The sequence below is a fragment of the Lygodium microphyllum genome, chromosome 9 (genome assembly GCF_053477565.2).
Source record: "Lygodium microphyllum isolate KBCC chromosome 9, Lygodium_microphyllum_v1.1.10, whole genome shotgun sequence".
NCBI classification, from domain to species: domain Eukaryota; kingdom Viridiplantae; phylum Streptophyta; class Polypodiopsida; order Schizaeales; family Lygodiaceae; genus Lygodium; species Lygodium microphyllum.
Window position 1 is genome coordinate 92,197,547 of NC_141143.1, and position 18,151 is coordinate 92,215,697.

The 18,151-nt window shown below is 36.5% G+C and overlaps 1 protein-coding gene across 1 annotated transcript; it reads left to right on the top strand.

Moving 5' to 3' along the window:
* The first annotated feature begins 1,297 nt into the window (after positions 1–1,297).
* LOC148031296 (uncharacterized) lies at positions 1,298–14,495 on the top strand. Its single transcript, XM_087684815.1, has 2 exons — positions 1,298–3,547; positions 14,401–14,495. Exons 1-2 carry the CDS (start codon positions 1,689–1,691, stop codon positions 14,402–14,404), a joined length of 1,863 nt encoding a protein of 620 aa, XP_087540941.1. The 5' UTR covers positions 1,298–1,688; the 3' UTR covers positions 14,405–14,495.
* Positions 14,496–18,151: the final 3,656 nt, after the last annotated feature.

An 18,151-nucleotide genomic window follows, 5' to 3' on the forward strand; every position in this document is an offset into this window, starting at 1 on the left:
GAAACAATTCTATTAGTGAAAACTTTCTCAATCCATAGCCTAGTATTTATAAAGTTATTCAAACTATTAGACCTTAAAACCTCTTATGGGCAAATAGTTAGGGTCACTCGAGCTTATAAAAGTGATAAGGCCATTTGAATTACTAGCATGGGACATCATAGCCCTAGTACCATAAACATACAAAGGAAATAAATATATCATAGTAGTAAAGGAGTATCTTACATGTGGGTGCAAAGTTAAAAGCGTTATCAGACGCAATTTCACCAAATTTCTTGTAGAAGATTTAATAGTCTAACATTCATGTCCCACAACTATATGATGGAGGAAGTTCAAGACAAAAGGCTATCCACATGGAGGAAGTTTGCCTCCTAAGTTGAGGACAAAGGGCCTGCCTAAAAGCTAACAGGCGCCCTATTGTGTAATTGAATATAGGTATTTTGGGCCGGCCCAACTTTGAAACATGTATCATTTAAACACCCCTAAATGGAAGGAAATAGCAATTCTTTGTGGTGTTCAATCTTGGATTCATTTCTTGAGTATTTCACACTATTCTTTACAAGTTTGCAAATATTATTGCTTTAATAGAACTTCACATTTAAAAACCACTGCATCTTAAGGAAAAAATGCATTGCATATTTTTCTTTTGTAAATTACCAATTCCATCATGTGGAAGTTTAATTTTGTTATTCAAAACTTCACTATTCAAGAAGGTAGTGTCTCACTTTATCACAAGGCTGGTTAGTTTTTACGTTTTCTTATGAAACATAAACCCTTCAAGAAATTTAACTTGTAAATGAAGATTTTAAAATAGTGTAAATGTTTTTGAACAATATATATCCAAATTGCTCGATAAATTCTTCTATAAGTTTTGGAAATAGGGTAATCTTGCAAAACATGTAACCCAATGCTCATTAAAATTTTTTCCCCGACGGTAAAAATAAAAGTAAATTCCCAATACAACCGATTCTAATATTGAAAATCTATATAAAATACTCGAAAAAGCATAACAAACTTCCAACCGGTATTAATAATCAGATACGAATACGTTAAAGTCCAAATTGCTCGAGACTTTGTACCTTTATCGAATATATTTTTCCCAACACGAATCAAAAGGCAGAGGCCTGCCGCTGTGCCGCCCGGCGTTGCCGGTTTGCAATTGTGAGATAAACTAGTCTAAAATGCCGCCTCGTCAGGCCTCAGTTTGTGATGAAGAACCAAAGATGTGAGAATAGAGATCCAGGGAGCTCGCATGCGATCGGCGTGATCATCCCAGCACTGTGGTGCACTTCATAAAGGTTATAGTACTGGCCGGTACACATCGGATCAGCAACGTCGGAGGGTGGGTGTGATTATTGGAATGGTGGGTGTGGTAGGTTATCCGATTATTATAATCGTCATCACCGGCATCATTAGCTCACATCAAAGGGAAGCGGGGCGTTTCGATATTCAGGCACGAGGAGGTGGACGTACCCACTATCAGTGATCAATTATCATCCACAGCTACTGCGCAAGATAAAGTAATCTGACGAATCACCATGATTCTATTATTGGTTCATGGATGTCGTTTCATGAGCTGCTTCATATAGCTGATCAGTTGGCGGCCCTGATCCAATTGTCAGTTCAGATAATCTAAAGAAGTTCTTCAGTAGCCAGGATTGAATTAATCGTACCATCATAGCTGCAGTGAGATGGCTCAGCTGGATAGGGCAGCTTATAGTCCAGGTCATGATCATGATACTGCAGCTGTATCAAGCGATAATGTGATTAGTCATAGGGGTAATCCAGGCCACGATGGTAGCGATGATAGTGATGATGTACTAAGGCGCACTATGATCAGCAGCAATGGATGCATTGAAGGCGGCTACACAGGAAAAATATATACTGCGGCCGATGATGGGATAGTAAGGAGAGACAATAATGCGATGGCGCGGGACAAGCAGTTCGGCTGCCGGTGGTGGAGTAGATTATTCTTATGGAGACTCGTGAAGCTGCGGCAGACGAGTGTCCTGTATGTGCTCCACGTGTTCTACTTCCTGATCCTGGTGGCGCTGGGGACGCTCGCGATCTTCTTGTCGCCGAGGGTAATGAAGAAGTACGGCGCCGCCCATATCAGTACGGAGACAGATCGTCGTGATGATGAGGGGCTGATCAGCTGGGTGGACGCCCTGTACACGGCGGTGTCGGCGGCGACGCTGACGGGTCTGATGTGCGTGCGCATGGAGACGCTGGCGCTGTCCCAGAAGCTGGTGGTGCTGGCGCTTTCCATTTTGGGAAGCCAGGCGGTGACATCGCTGGGGCCAGTGGCGATGGCTCGGAGGCTGCTGCGCGATCGGATCATAAATCACGATGCACGATATCACGATCATGGCCATATTGTTGTCGGTCGTGATCAGGATCGTGATCACTATGATAAGATCCTGATGACGGCACGCATCGAGTACGAGGCCCTGGGGGTCGTGATGTCGGTCGTGGCGGGATACCTCGTGGCCGGCTACGTATTGGGATATGCGGCGATCGAGGCGGGCCTCACGCTCAGCCGGCCGGCGCACCACCTTCTGCGTCGCAAGGGAATCCCGCGAGGCTTCTTCGCCGCCTTCTTGGCCGCCTCCGCCTTCGGCAACTCCGGGTTCAGCCTTCTCGACGACAGTCTTGTGCAGTTCCGCCTCTCCCTCCCTCTCCTCCTCGCCCTCTCCGCCCTCATCGTCATGGGCAACGCCCTCTTCCCCCCCTGCCTCCGCCTCCTCGTGTGGCTCCTCCACGCGTGCGCGCCACACGATTCGTTGTCCGATATCATCATGGGGGACCTAATCGACTGCACCGATCATGATCACCTGCAGATTCAACATCACCTTGCTATCAAAGCGCGCCATTCTACTACCAAAACGGACCGTCATGATTCTATCAAAATCGATCATGATAAGAATAGTCAGGACCGTAAGAGTACAGATTGCTATAATACACATCCGTACTCCGACATCATCATAAAGGAACAAATCGACGGAACCGATAATCATCTGCAGATTCGACCCCATATTCCTACTCTCAGGGCGGATCATTCCGCTATCAAAGGCGCGGATAATCATCACACTATCAAAATGCAGTGTGATACAAACAATAATCAGGCACGTGAGACGGAGCAAGATGATAAGCATGAGGGCCGTGTAAACACGAATCGTCAGAATAATGAGGGCCGTAAAACTCATGATGACGACTGCAACAACGACGTCGACCATAAGGCCATGATGATTTCCAGGCGCTGCGCCTACGCATACCTTCTCAGACACCCCCGCCGGTGCTACACGCACCTGTTCCCACGCCAGCAGACCCTGTGGCTTGTTGGCTGCGCCGCCGGCCTGGCTGCGATTCAAGTGGTGGCGCTCTGCTTGCTGGACTGGCGCTCGGAGGCGTTCGGCGATGGAGTGACCGAGTGGTGGCAGAAGCTCATGGACATCACCTTCCAATCCGTGGCTAACCGAAACGCCGGTTTTAACGTCCTCAACATCACGTTGCTCTCTCCTCCCGTGCTCATCCTCTACATCGGACTGATGTAAGTGCTAGTTTGCCGATTGATTTTTAAAGAAAAGCTTACATTTATGATGTGTTCGGGAATTAGAGTAAATGTTTACAACAGTAGCGGCATTGCCCATTTCAAAATAGATTCTCGTTACGAATTCCCACTAATGTCCACATCATGAGTTACGAATTCCCACTAATGTCCACATCATGAGTTTCTTCGAGGGAAGAATTGCATAACTAGCTAGGTACTCTTGGGCACCGGGGGCCATTGGCCTAGGGTGGGGTTTGCCAAGCCATTGACCCCCTACCGCACCTAGCTAGGTGTCTAGTGCCTCCCAAGTAGAAGCTCATAATGTTGAATACTACAAGAAAAAACGTAGCAAAAAACCCCCTTTTGTCCCAATGAAATATGTCAAAAGCTTCTTGTAATGGGTCGGGCACATATGAAGTTGACCATGCCCTAGTCCTCAAAAAATTAGGCTGGCTACTTAACATGGATGTAGGGATTTGTATATACTTTTGATGTAAATAGAACATCTTTGTTACTGCTGTTGTGGGGTGTCCTTGGGAGGAGGAGGAGGAGGAGGAGGAGTAGGGAGGGAGGGAGGGAGGGAGGGAGAGGAAGTTACTATATGTATATCCTCTACATCACCTGCATTCAAGGCCTATTTATAAATATCCTTGTGTGTAATTTTTTCATGAATAAAATATAATTCTTTTCTATTTAATTTGTAAATAACTCCTTTATACTACACCCTTTTGTATGTAAAAAATGTATAAAAACAGTATTTTAAAAATACTTTATTTTGAACCCACGTGATGCACACATATATTCATGAGTAACTTACTCGAGGGTGGGAGGGTCACCTAAAAAAATGTTAGTGTACCACATGCGATCAATAGAAATATTATTTTATTTAGTAAAACTTACATGATTATATTTATAAAAGGGGTTTTCTAATTACAACTTGAAAAAACTTTGTAAGTTTCTTAAAGGAAAAGGGATCCTTCTATTACGTTATAGTATGTAAGGAAATAGTATTTTCTAGTATGCTTTGAATGCACTTATCTCCCAATCTTAATACCTCTGCCGAGCCTACACCACAAAATTGATTCTTAAGTTTGCTAAATTTTTGTTTGATGTATGTACTTGAGAGAATAATTGTGTTTTTGTTCAACCATATGTTCCATAAGTAGATGCTTCTTATGCATATCCACAAGAGAAAAGATATAAGAATTAGCTTCTCTTAGTAGAATTTCCTTCCAACTTAGCCTATAAGGGTGGACTAGTAAGATCACACTATGTAGCCAATGTAGTCCATCCTTATTTAAGGAGGTGTGTTTGGTTTCTTTCTCCCATCGACATTCAACACATACTACATTGTCAATCCCGAACCTTATTGCCCTATCTCGGGTTCAAACATTTTATGCAAAATCATCCATAATAGACCTTAAATTTTGGGTGCTATTGTAGGTAACAAAATTTGTTAGAATAAGAGTCCCTAGTATTGTCTATTCCAATTAATGAGCCATCTCTTGTTGAGCCCATTGATTAGGGAGTGTTTACTTTAGGCATTTCGATAATGGCAGCATGGTATTGTGCAAGTTTCACCCAATAATCTTTTAGCTTGACCTTAAAATTAAGATGGCTTAGCCAATTGAAGTTTCATTTGAGAGAGAGAGAGAGAGAGAGAGGGGGAGGATGCCCAATGGCTCTTACAGCAACTTCACATGAAATGCCTTTGAGAGTGCCAACATGAAATCATAATTGGTGACCCATCTCAAGTCAAAGACTCATTTCACTAGCCCAATGAGGAGTCTCCTTTCAAAGAGTCAAATGATATATCCTTCTAGATTGCCTTGCATTTGTTAGAAGTTGTGTAAGCAAAGGAAGTGATTCCCATCACTTCCTAGATGTTGCTTTTAATGTGTGGTTGGCAATATTGGATGTTGGAGATAGTGTTGGAATGTGAAGCCTTCCTATGGCATTACAATGTCAAAAGTCTTCATATGAAGACCATTATGAAAACTTGAATTGCCTAAGAAGGCTAAATTTTTGAGGAAGATTTAAATTTCCACATAATGATCAAATTTAAAGATAAAATAAGCACTTTGCAATTTTTAGGCCTTCAAAATGAAGGTTTGAGTTTGGCTTCAAATTTTAAGTTTGATTGGCGAAGCTAGAATGCAACTAGCCATCATTATCCAACAAGTAGGACATGTGCACTAGTTACAACACACCCACCTCTTCAAGGCCCAAAAATTAGGCAAAAGCATCAATAGGCTCATCAATAGGTGGTTCCATAGATTAGATCCCATGTAAAATTGCTCTTAGACTCGTAGTACTTTACACTATTTTCTTATTGCCCCGTATCATACCTAGGCTAAGTTAGGGACACCTTGTCAATAACACCAACGAAAGTACTTGTTACATGTCAAACACTCATCAATCATCCATGTCCTTAAAAGGGCATATCTATGTCATAAACCCTATTATTAAGACAAGGGCTTTAAGGTCATCTTTTAACCGCCCTCGATTTAGCCCAAATGGTAGTTAGGGTATTGAGGTGTCTAACTTTGCTATAGAAGAATTTGAGACATTTATAGAACACATTTAAACATGATTATGTGTGTTCTCACTACCACATTGCCCAAAAGATATAAGATGAGTGGGCAAGGGTCATCTTTTAACCACCCTAGGTTGATCATAAATACAATTAATGAAATATTGAGAACATCTAACATTCTAAAAAGATTTTGAAGCAGTTGTAACAATGCAATGTTGCTTAAACTTAGTTATAAGCATTCTTATTACCACATTTAACAAAGGAATATATGGTATGAGTAGGGGGATAAGTTTAGATCCCACTTTTACCTTGGTCATGTACTAGTGTAGTAGGGTGAGTGGGGGAACCTTTACTTGTAGAATCCTCCCTTTATATACATTTTACCATTTTGCTACCATTAGATGTTTGTCTTGCTAAAATTTTCTTTACATTAACTATATATGCACTACCTCATTTACTTGAATATCTTGGTATTGTTTGGTTACTCATGCTCATTTTGGTGAGATAGTATACTATATGGCTAAATATTTTGGCTTATTTTTTAGAGAAGCAAGATCATTTGCTAAAGTTTGCTTCAAGTTTATGAAATCTACATAATAGGGATTGAGATGTATATGTTAAGCAAAGTTGCATGCTTGATCTCATCCCAACAATATGGCAAGAATATGACAATGCAAGTGATGTTGGATTTCAAATTTCAAATTTACCTTAATACTAAAGTAAATTATCATCAACAATGTGATTATTGTATTTGAGCCCTTTCTAGGCCAATGAATCCTTAAGACCTAGCTAGAGAATTTATATGCATTTGGTGAAACTCAATCCTTTTCCCCTCTAAAAAATTGACTTTCTATATGTCACCATCTAAAACATCCTACTCATATAAGGGTTTCATGAGGTCAAATATACCACTTTTTCACTAGATGAATTTAAGTCTAAAGTTTAGGTTCATTGATATTAATGGATAAATAATCATGTTGAAATTTCACATAATGTATCTTAGCTTCATATCACACTCTTCTTGATGTAAGCTCAACAAGCTTCCCTAAATTCACCTCTAATTTGTTAGCCAACCACTTAACTTCGGGGGCACATCCAAAAAATGTAAGTGTACCACATGTAATCAACAAAAGGGATACTTTATTTAAAAAAACTTATAAGATTACTTTTAGAGAATGAGATTACTATTAAAAACAAGAAAGAAGTTGCAAAAACATTCGGATATTTTAAGAAATACATTTTTTAGGGATGTGGTTACCCAAATTTGTCATATGCCTTTTGAAAAATCCATGGATAACCTTTACAAAAAATTGATATATTTATAGTCTTTCATATAGATAATATCTCTCTTAGAAGAGAGACCATTTACTATATGAAGCATTTAAAGTTTGAGGAGTAGGAAAAAATAACACAAATGACCACCTATTATATGACTTTCTTTATACTATCAATTTTCTAAAATCAACCACATTTAGGAAATAACATCATCCAAATTTTCAATCATACTTATATAAAAATTAATCGATTGAAAAAAATTATAATGCATATGAAATATATGATCAAATAAGTGAAATCATGCCAAACAATCGTATTTTAGTTAGTTTTATAGCTTTCAACAAGTTCTCTAAATCCATGACAAGATGATAGCAATGTTTCATGATCAAACATAGTTTCCAACTCAACAAAAGCCATCCAACCTTCTAACCACTCCATCTTTCGTAAAGTAGTTAAAACTTGACAACATATAAATCAAGGTACCTTTAATATTTTTGATGGCTTCTCTATAGGGTGATACAAGTTGCATGAGTGATAAGTTATCAAGTTTTACAACAATCCCATTTAGCCCAAGTTTGACTTCTTCATGAGTAATTGGTTGAAGAAATGCTTTAATGAACTAAATTTCCAAAGTCTTACTAAATTGACCTAAAATATGGAAATTTCACCCACTAATTATAAACTTCTCTATGCAAAGATAGACTAGGGTTGGAAGTTCTTCCACCTTAAGAGAAAATGTTGATTGCACCTTCATTTTTCTCTTTTTCTCTCCATTACCACAAGATAGCAAGGGCCCTTCATAAAAGTATTGCAAAAAGTACTAGAAAGAGAATCAACTGCTTTTATTAGGACATTGTTTTCATGTGTTGTATAATGAATTTATGTAAGTTGGATTGAGTAAGGGGTCCCTCAAAACTTTGTAAGTGATTAGTGTGGTTCAACTAACGTAATTTTTTCAATCCCTTCTTACACTTTCTTAATACAAAATGGTACCATTATCAATGAGTACTCGTGATTGAAAGAAAAAGGTGTACTTTATTTATGAAAAAGTTCACAAATTTAAATATGCCTTGAACTCAAGTGATATGGAGGCTAGTCATAATATGGTGAATTCATTGAGGAAAGGCACATATTATGGAGGCAAGTTACAAATGGTGAATTCATTGAGGAAAATAATCTATTTCAAAAGCTCCAAGCGCTCTTTACCTTGCAACTTAATGGTTCCATTTCGCTTCTCAACATAAGTGAACTGCTTCATGGACATTATTGGACCATCATTTATGTCATGCTTTTCTACATGATGATACTATCATCATGAAGGGTTAGATAAACCTTTTGTCTTTAAATAGGCCTTGAATACAAGTAATATGTAGGTGGGTTTCATAAGGTTGGTTTCTCAAGGAAATAATCTCTTTCAAATGCTTCAAGCTCTCTCTCACTTGCAAGTTAATGGCGCGATTTTTCTTCTCAAGATGAATGAACTCCTGTGTGACCATTAGACCATCATTTATGTCATGCTTTTCTCTGTCTAAATCTCACTCATGATGACATATCATCATAAAGGTTTAGATGAACCTTTCTTGTCAATTATCCCTTTACCTTAAAATAAATATTATTGCCCTAAGGTAGATGTTATGCTTAATATATGTATCTAATCCAAAACTTGAGAAAAATACATTGATTATTTGAAACATACACACTTATAAAGCACATTGGAATGTGTGCTAAAGATAAAAAATGCCATGCTCTTTTTTGTCAACATGCTCAAATACCTTTCATTATATTGTGTGGATGCTCATTTACACTCCTTGACAATGTCATAGCTATAGAGATAACATGAGTACACGTCACTAAAAAAAACATATGCAAGAACCTTTACTCAAGAGATGAGGAATCTATCCATTAGCAATTTGAATTGTTTGAGCGACTAAGGTGTTCAGCCTCACGTGTAAGATGAATCTATTCCTTGGTCATGATATCCTAAAATCATGCAATCTATCCCATCCTACTACTAGGTAGTTGTTTTTGTGTTGTCTAGTGGTTGGTAGTTGGTCAACTTGTTTTGTGATGTACTTTGTACTTTTCTTATTGGTGCATGTGCAAAAAATGAAGAGATGAAAGAAAGAATAGAATAAAACCAAGTTCAAGGGGTGCATATAACAAAATGATGTTATCTCTTATTCATTAAGGCTTTTACATAATGCCAGTCTCCTAACTCAAGCTTACAACTTCTTTAATACTTATGTGAGAAATCACGAGTGTAGAATGAGTTCTCCATCTACCCATATTCTCACATACATCCAAGGCCATCATATTTGGATCCCACTCTAATGTAGGAGCCTTCTACAACCAATGGTCATACAATGACTTGAAAAACTTTTGTGAATCCATCCCATGCTTTGCTTGGAATTGGCCTCAACTACTAACCATGTATGCTCCTTGACTACCAATCATTTATGCATGTGACCCTACCTAGCCTCCTACAATCACATCTATTGTGCTTAGACACATGTCATCCATGTATATGTAATGTAAATTATGTTACTTGACCTCTTATTTTGCTCTAAGGCATAGAGAAGGTCAAAAATATTGTTATAGAGTAATATGTATGATAACATTATGACTTATAAAATGATTATTGACTATAGAATCCCTATTGACTTATAGAATGGTAGTTTTCAACCTTTGAAAATGCTTGATGACTATAGGAAGGCATGTAGTTTTGTCCCTATATGGTGCTAGAACTTAGTAAAAAAGAAGTGGAACAAACAAAGAACCTTCAAAAGACTTGAGGGCTTGTGACAAAATTGATATCATGCCCTTTAGCATCGTACATTTTTTATCATCATGTCTAAGTGTAGCACCAAAAATCAATTTATAGACATCTTCATGAACTCAATCTCAATGGTCATTAGATTAAAAAAAAATGCACTTGTATCATTCTATTTCAATATGAAGAATTATCATGTTTATCGAATTGTTATCATTACATCTTGGGTATATATTACACAAATGGTGCAGCACTTTAGATAGGACTAGAGCAACATGACCTCAAGCCTTTATTATGCATTGTAGTTCATAGTTAAAAAGATACATGACAAGTTAAAGGAGACATTATCTATAGTCCCATCCACCAATCATGAAGCATGTTATACACATACATACATTTCCTCCTTAGACTTGATGGGCCCAATCCAAAAATCCCATCAACAAATTTCCCTAGAAACCCAAACTATATGTATGACTCAATATATAGGCATCCATCCCACATCAAAACCTCATCAATTAGCATTATGATTATTGAATAGTGGAATGAAGGGTTAGACTTATACAAAAAAATCTAATGAGATGCTTGTAGAACTAATAAGATTCATGTGATTGAGACTAGGCTCAATAAAAGAAACCTGAGCTAATGATGCTTTGCTAATTTCTAAAGGTGACAAACATGGTAGATAAACTAAACAATATCAACATTGAGTGTCCCATCTATGTGATAATTCCATGGTTTGGACACATGCCAATATCATTATAAATTCATTATCAAATTTTTATGTGTAAGTTGTGATGACTCCATTGGTTATGCCAAACTAATATGGGATGTCCATTGTCACCACAACAACCCATAGTTATACCAACATTGATACTTAACATGGTACATCCAAGCTTTCCTTGTAAATTGGTAGCTTCCACTTCATATCTACAAGTGATTGATGGCCCTTAGACCTATATGTATTTCTTTGTGAACCCTAACTAAAAAACATCACATATCTTTTATCTTGTAAATTAGGTTACTTTTGTTTCCTTGTGTACCTTTACTAGAAATAAAACACAAATCTTTGATTTCCTTAATGAGGAAGGATATCAAAATTTTGTAAATTTCCTGAAACCTAGAAATTCCTTTTGACTTTATGATAAATTTATTTCCAAGAAAAATTCCAATTCCAACCTAAAGAGTTGAATAGGATTGTGTGTACAAATGATTAAGGCAACTTATGCCATTTGTACCAATTCTTAATAAGTATTTGTATTACTTCACTTGCCTTTAGGCCCCCTATGTTATCTTATCCATTTTTACCCCCTAATAGCTTCATCATTCTCCTTGTCCTCAATAAACCAATGATAAAATTTGTGTCCACTTGATCAATGGGATTTCTAAATGATTTGACTATCCCACTTACCATTTGGTACTCCCTATTTTCGACCCAACATTTTGCACATTATAATACATATTCATGGATGTTCTCACATATATAAGGAAAATATAATCAAATCCTCAAAATCCCATGCCATATAAGTCTTTAGATGTTAAATATTAGGTTGGCTTCATTCACAATAACTACCTTCCATTTTTTGAATAGTGATGTAACATGCACATACATGTTACCCAAAATATGCAACTATCACATATGAGCATTTAATGGAACTAGTGAATCACATTAGTGTGCAAATGTGTAGGAGGAGACATCCACTTTCCCCATTAGTTGTTGATTGAAAATGTTCATGTTGTATTTATTATCTACATAGTTTTTTGTAAACGGTATATAAGGTATGTTTCTTCCTTAAGAGACATAATTATGTGTGTGTGTGTGTGTGCACATGTGCATGCATGCACATACATGCATTTTGTGTATGTGCATGCATGTTGTAAGTGTGCACATGTGTATGGATGCATTTTGTGTGTGAGCGCGCACGCGCGTGCACACACACACACACACACACACACACACACACACACACACACACACACACACACACACACACACACACACACACACACACACACACACACACACACACATCTATGTAGTTGTATATAGATATACCCACACTCACCCATTAACACTTTCTCTCTCTCTCATTAAAATGTTTAAATTAATGAATGTAAATATCTTTTGCATCATTGATATTGTCACAGCTTTGATAATGTGGTGATCCTAAGAATCATAGTCCTCATCCTTATCATGTCATCACTACTTTTATAATATTTCTATTTCAAAACAATGAAAGAATGCTTAACTATGAGTAAAGGCACATTTAGTTTATATTTTTCATATGTGTACTAACTTTGTAATTCTTATCATTATATTAACATAAAATGTTTGCATTGTACTAACATTAAGTGGACATTATGTTTGTATTTAGTACCAATTTGGTTGCCAAACAATTTTATTTTTCAGTATTTTAATATAAGGGCAAAGAAATAATAGAAGATAACTAGACTTGTATTCCTTAACTTAGGCATTTCAAAAGTGGTAGACATTAGTGCATCCTAATGGATGACTATTCAGGAGGAATGGTGTTTTTCTTTACAAAAAATTCTAAGAACAACATATGAAATATCAAAGTAGTTAAACCATGGTCCATCATCAAAGTAAGAATTAACAAGATTTGGCACAAGATATCTAGCCACACTAGGTTTGTTGCACTCTCGATGGAATGCATAAGATTAAGCATGTTACAATTTAGGATTGGTTATAAATGCAAGAGTGAAGCTTGTACGATGGCAAGAAAACATAGAAAGGCCTTTTCATGTGATAGTGGCAATTATCTCATATTATCCTAATCAAGTGGTAGGGGGATCTCCAAATACAATTAATTCAAGTTGCATAAAGATGCTTAATGGGAAACTTTCAAACTTGAGGCCTAGTTCAAGCTATAGATGTGCGTTTTAGGCTATGTTTATTGTATGTACATCTATCGACATTTAGTGGAGAGCTAGAAGTGCATCCTTTTATGACAAGAAGGTCATGGTTAATCACATTATGGCACTTACGAAGTAAACCAAAGGGTAATTTTATTCACAACAACATGGTAGTGTGAGGGGTTCTTGAATAACTCCAAATGCGTATTGTACACAAGATTTTTGGTAGCATAAGCCTTAGATATCACTTTGACTTTGCAAAATCAATTTTACATCGTCTTTTTGTGTAGTAAGAAGATAAAAATCATTCTTTAATTCAAATGAATGTATGTTACTTTGATATTTGCAAGTTAGACTTCATGTAGTTATTGTAATGCATCATAAACTAGATTGACATCCACATGGAGCACATAATAAAGCCACATGATTCCTGTAAAATTTCACTTGCACAATGGATTATCTAAGATATAGACTTAACATTGTGCCAATTATGATTGAGGGGTTTTGAATAGGTCAACAAAAAAAATTCAATATTTCTATTTATAAAATTTTTGGGTGTAATAATTAAAAAATAAAAAACGTATGTTAGAAAGACTAGAAACAAATCGATACAATATTAATTGATATCTCTCTCCTAAAAAGTGAAGCATGAAAATATATGGAATAGGAATGATAAAAAATCTTAGTACGTTTTGTGATTGTAATTCTAAAATCAGGTACTTGTCAATTTATCCAGTCTTCTTAACTAGACAAAGTACGATAAGTATCCCAAGTGGAAAGGCAACTTATGATCTTAGGATTATTTTGCAAGCAAGGAAACTCTTGGCACTTGATTCAACCTACTTTTTCCTTTCCCTTGTACTTATATGTGTTATTGAGAAGGAGAATATGGTTGGAGATCCACTCAATTATTCCATTTTCAATATGGTCTTTGAAATCATGAGGTAAATTTCTCCCAAGTATAGTCATTTCATTTATGGTGCATAATTTAACGCCTCTTGCATTTTACCTAAGTATGATCATCATGTTTGTGATTGTGTGTGAGGCTACCAATTACAATTAACATATCTTAATTTGTATATGTAGTGCTTATGGAAATGTAGGCTTATCAGTTGGGTACAATTGTCAATTGGCTATGTTGCATGTAGAACAACAAAAGGAAACACTATTACAAAACAATTCCCATCAGCACTTAGTGTCACAAAGTGCAATTAATTGCAAGGATGTGTCCTATAGTTTTTCGGGTAAATGGAGTGACTTTGGTAAGTTACTTGTTACCTAAATGTATATCATGAACCAAGATTAAAGAATTACAAAGTGTTTCATCCTACATACTTTTCACATTAGTTGGTTTTTCATTGATAGAAAACATAAAAACTCCTTACCTTTTGCATTTTGCAGGTAAAATAGTGTTGAGTATGCTTATGCTAATAGGCCGTCACAGAGGCCTACCTAATAGCATGGATTCTGCATTCCATTACATCAATAATTAAAACACCATTTCAATTTATTTTCTTGAATTAATTCATCATATGAAAGGAAAATGGTAGCAAAAGTGACTCTAGCATCTATCTCAACATTTTCACATTCTTTCCTTATAGCTCTCCCAAGAGAACATGTATCTCATCTTGGATATTGGCTTCACAAAGGAGTGTGTGAGATTCCTAGTTAATGTATTTGTGCAAATCTCTTCAAAACATCTAGTAAAGATGTTTGGATCCTCTCTCTCTCTCTCTCTCTCTCTCTCTCTCTCTCTCTCTCTCTCTCTCTCTCTCTCTCAACAAAATGAAAGCATAGACTTAAAAGTGTATTGAAAATCATAAGCAACTTAAAAGAATTCATGCACATTTAAACATGCCCATAAATGCATAATTATTTGAGATTATACTTATAAAGGAAATTATAAATGTGAAAATTTTTACACTTCTATTGCATTGGATTTGGGCTTCTTCTTTTCAAAATCAAAAATCCAAATAAGGAAGCAAAAAAACACAATAACACACCTTTAGTAACGAGAGAGAGAGAGAGAGAGAGAGAGAGAGAGAGAGAGAGAGAGAGAGAGAGAGAGAGAGAGAGAGAGAGAGAGAGAGAGAGAGAGAGAGAGAGAGAGAGAGAGAGAGAGAGAGAGAGAGAGAGAGAGAGAGAGAGAGAGAGAGAGAGAGAGAGAGAGAGAGAGGTGTGTGTGTAACATATAAGAGATGCAAGATGCAAGAGCTCCCTTCGTGCCAAGAAAAAACTCATTTTGAAAGATCCAAGGTATGGCTTCTTTTGTTGGTTTTGATAATCCATGGTTTATATTGTTTCTCTTTTCTTTGTTTAGGGCTTGTAGCTTAAGTGTAGATTTCTATTCTTGTTTGTAGTTTTCATATTTGTGAATATTTACCTACAAGATGTGGTTATGGGTGCAATATTTTCAGTTAATGTGTTGTTTAAACACAACCTTATTTGTGACTATAAATGCACTCGTCTTTAGTATAAATGTACTTGTAGCCACATTTACAAACATGCTCATATGTACTATAAATTCCCTTACAATTGTGACCATAAATACCCTATGTGTAGAAGACTTGTAATAACTTGATCATAAATGTGTCTCTTATCCTATTAATAAGTAAATATGTGTAACAAGTGCACTATTCTAGTAGATGCTGCAATTTTTTTATTAATGTGTTTTAAACATAGCCATAGTCGTGACTATAAATGCACTCATCTTTAGTATAAATGTACTTGTAGCCATATTTACAAACATGCTCATATGTATTATAAATTCCCTTACAATTGTGACCCCATAAATACCCTATGTGTACAAGATTTGTAAGAACTTGACCATAAATATGTCTCTTATGCTATTAAGTAAATATGTGTTACAAGTACACTATTCTAGTAGATGCTTGCATAGATTCATGAGTATGAAAAGTTGGGGATCAAAGGCTACTTGTGAGTAGCCACCTACATTTGCTTGTACATTGTACCTACATACCTATACACTATAGGTAGTGAGCATCCATCATTATTAATTTATTATTTATTCTTTTAGTGGAAATAGAATAAGGGAAGGAAAGTCCCATATTATGACTATTGGAGTTACCACACACCTTGCTACCTCTCTCTTCTTACTTGAACCTCCATAGCTCTTGCTTCCACTCTTGTTGGCACTTCTGCTCCACCTTTCAATTGGTATCAAAGCAGGCATTCAAGGAGATTCTTCATGACTTGCTTTAGCTTGGGAAGAAAAGCTTGACTTGAAGCTTTCATGATAGCTCGATTTTCATTCTTTTGAGGTATGCATTGAGTCTTAACTTTCTAAAGGCTTATCAAAGCTTCTTCTAGGGCTTTATGGAGACTCATTGGGAATTGGTTGAAGCCCCATTGTGGTTTATGGCTAGTGCCATAGCCCCAACTAGATCATTGTGGGCTATGCTTATAGGGAAGACCATCTATTCTTCACCTACAACTACTCTAGATCACTTCCATTGCTCTTGGCACCTTAGAAGATCACTGGGATTAATCCTTCGGTTTAGTAACTTGCATTTCAACACTATAATTAATTGAAAGAACTCAATTCTTTGCTATTACAGTGGATTGATATGCTTTTTACATAATGAGATAGTAAGCATTTACTTCCTTCATTCTTCTTTGATGCTTTTGGAATGCTATTTCAATGCTCGAATGTTATGTTAATGCCTTGAGGTGATATTTTCTATTGGATAGAGCTTATTTAGCTTAGTTTTAGCAAGGTTTATTATTGTAATATAGTTTGGATAGCAAGCATACAGTAGTGGCTTGATGCTTTGAATGTCTGCCGGACATTTGGGGATTCTACATGTTTATATCGATACTTGACATTAATATATGTGCATGGATATTCTTATGATGTGCTTTGAGCTCCACTGGACATATTTGGGCTTTGGACATTTGCTTTAATTATTTTTCACTTGTGGGTTGAAGACATATTGGATATATATAGTCTCGAAAGTATTTATGATGTACTTGGTATTCTTGGATGATATGCCACTTATATCTAGAGCTTTACCTACTCACTTTACATTCTAGATTTTTTTCTAGTGGTGGGAGACACTTGTATTTACATTGTTGAGCTTGGTTTAATAGAGACAGTCAAGAATCGCTTGCTTATGTACATGCTCACTTGATCTATGCATATACTATTCTTGCAGATACTGACTCTTGTGGGTTGATTTTCTTTTGAGCACTTGGATGCCTTGTACCTATCATTCTCAACGGGTTGTTAGTGGTGGATACATGCATCATATGCATTGTTGTATACATCTATATATTTGACACCTTGTACGTTTTGATAATCTTTAATACTTGATTTCTACATTGCTATTTGATTTTATATATCCCGATTACTACTCGAATATTCCTAGAAATGGGAGCCTATTCCATTGGTCATCCACCTATAGATTTGCGGTAAATGTATGTTCATTTACTATAGTTTTATTCATTGTAATGTTGAATACTATTTTTATGAGCAGTTTCTTTGAGAGTAGATGTGTTGTTTGAGCACTCTACTGTCTACTATTTGTGGATAGCTATATACCTTTTTGTTTTCCACTTTTTTTGTCCCTTTTGGCACATTTTTGGATCTATTTTGTTGTGATTATAATAGCTCATGATCTTGTACTTTGTAGTCATTTGCAGACATAATGGAAGTAGTAACAACCTCTAATATTAGAAGGTTCAATTATAGCATGTATTGGTGCAGAAGAAGCAAGTTAGGCCATGTAAAGCCAAGGGTAGAAAGCCAAAAAATTAGGATAGAGATGATTGGGATGAGATTGATGAGTTATGCAAGTCCACTATCATATTGTCTTTGTCAAAGTAGGTGTATTTCAATGTTATCTCAATTGATGGTAGTGTATATGACTTATGGAAAAACACATCATATTTATGACAAGTAGAGTCATGCATCTCAATTTTATTGATTGAAGAAGTGTTAACCCCAGTACAAGACAGAGAAAAAGGAAGCTCACTACACTCATGGGCTTGAGAGTGCATATGGCTATGTGAGAGGTAGCCATTGGCATTCGGCTTGAAATGCTTGAGCAATAAGCGGTCTGTGGGTCTTGGTAGTCGAGCAAAAGCTTCCAGATTTTGGTTTCTGTTGGCTGTCGGGACCAATAGATTCGAG

Bases quoted from the DNA above. Each gene is read 5' to 3' on its own strand.
- LOC148031296 (XM_087684815.1), top strand. From the start codon at position 1,689: ATGGCTCAGCTGGATAGGGCAGCTTATAGTCCAGGTCATGATCATGAT.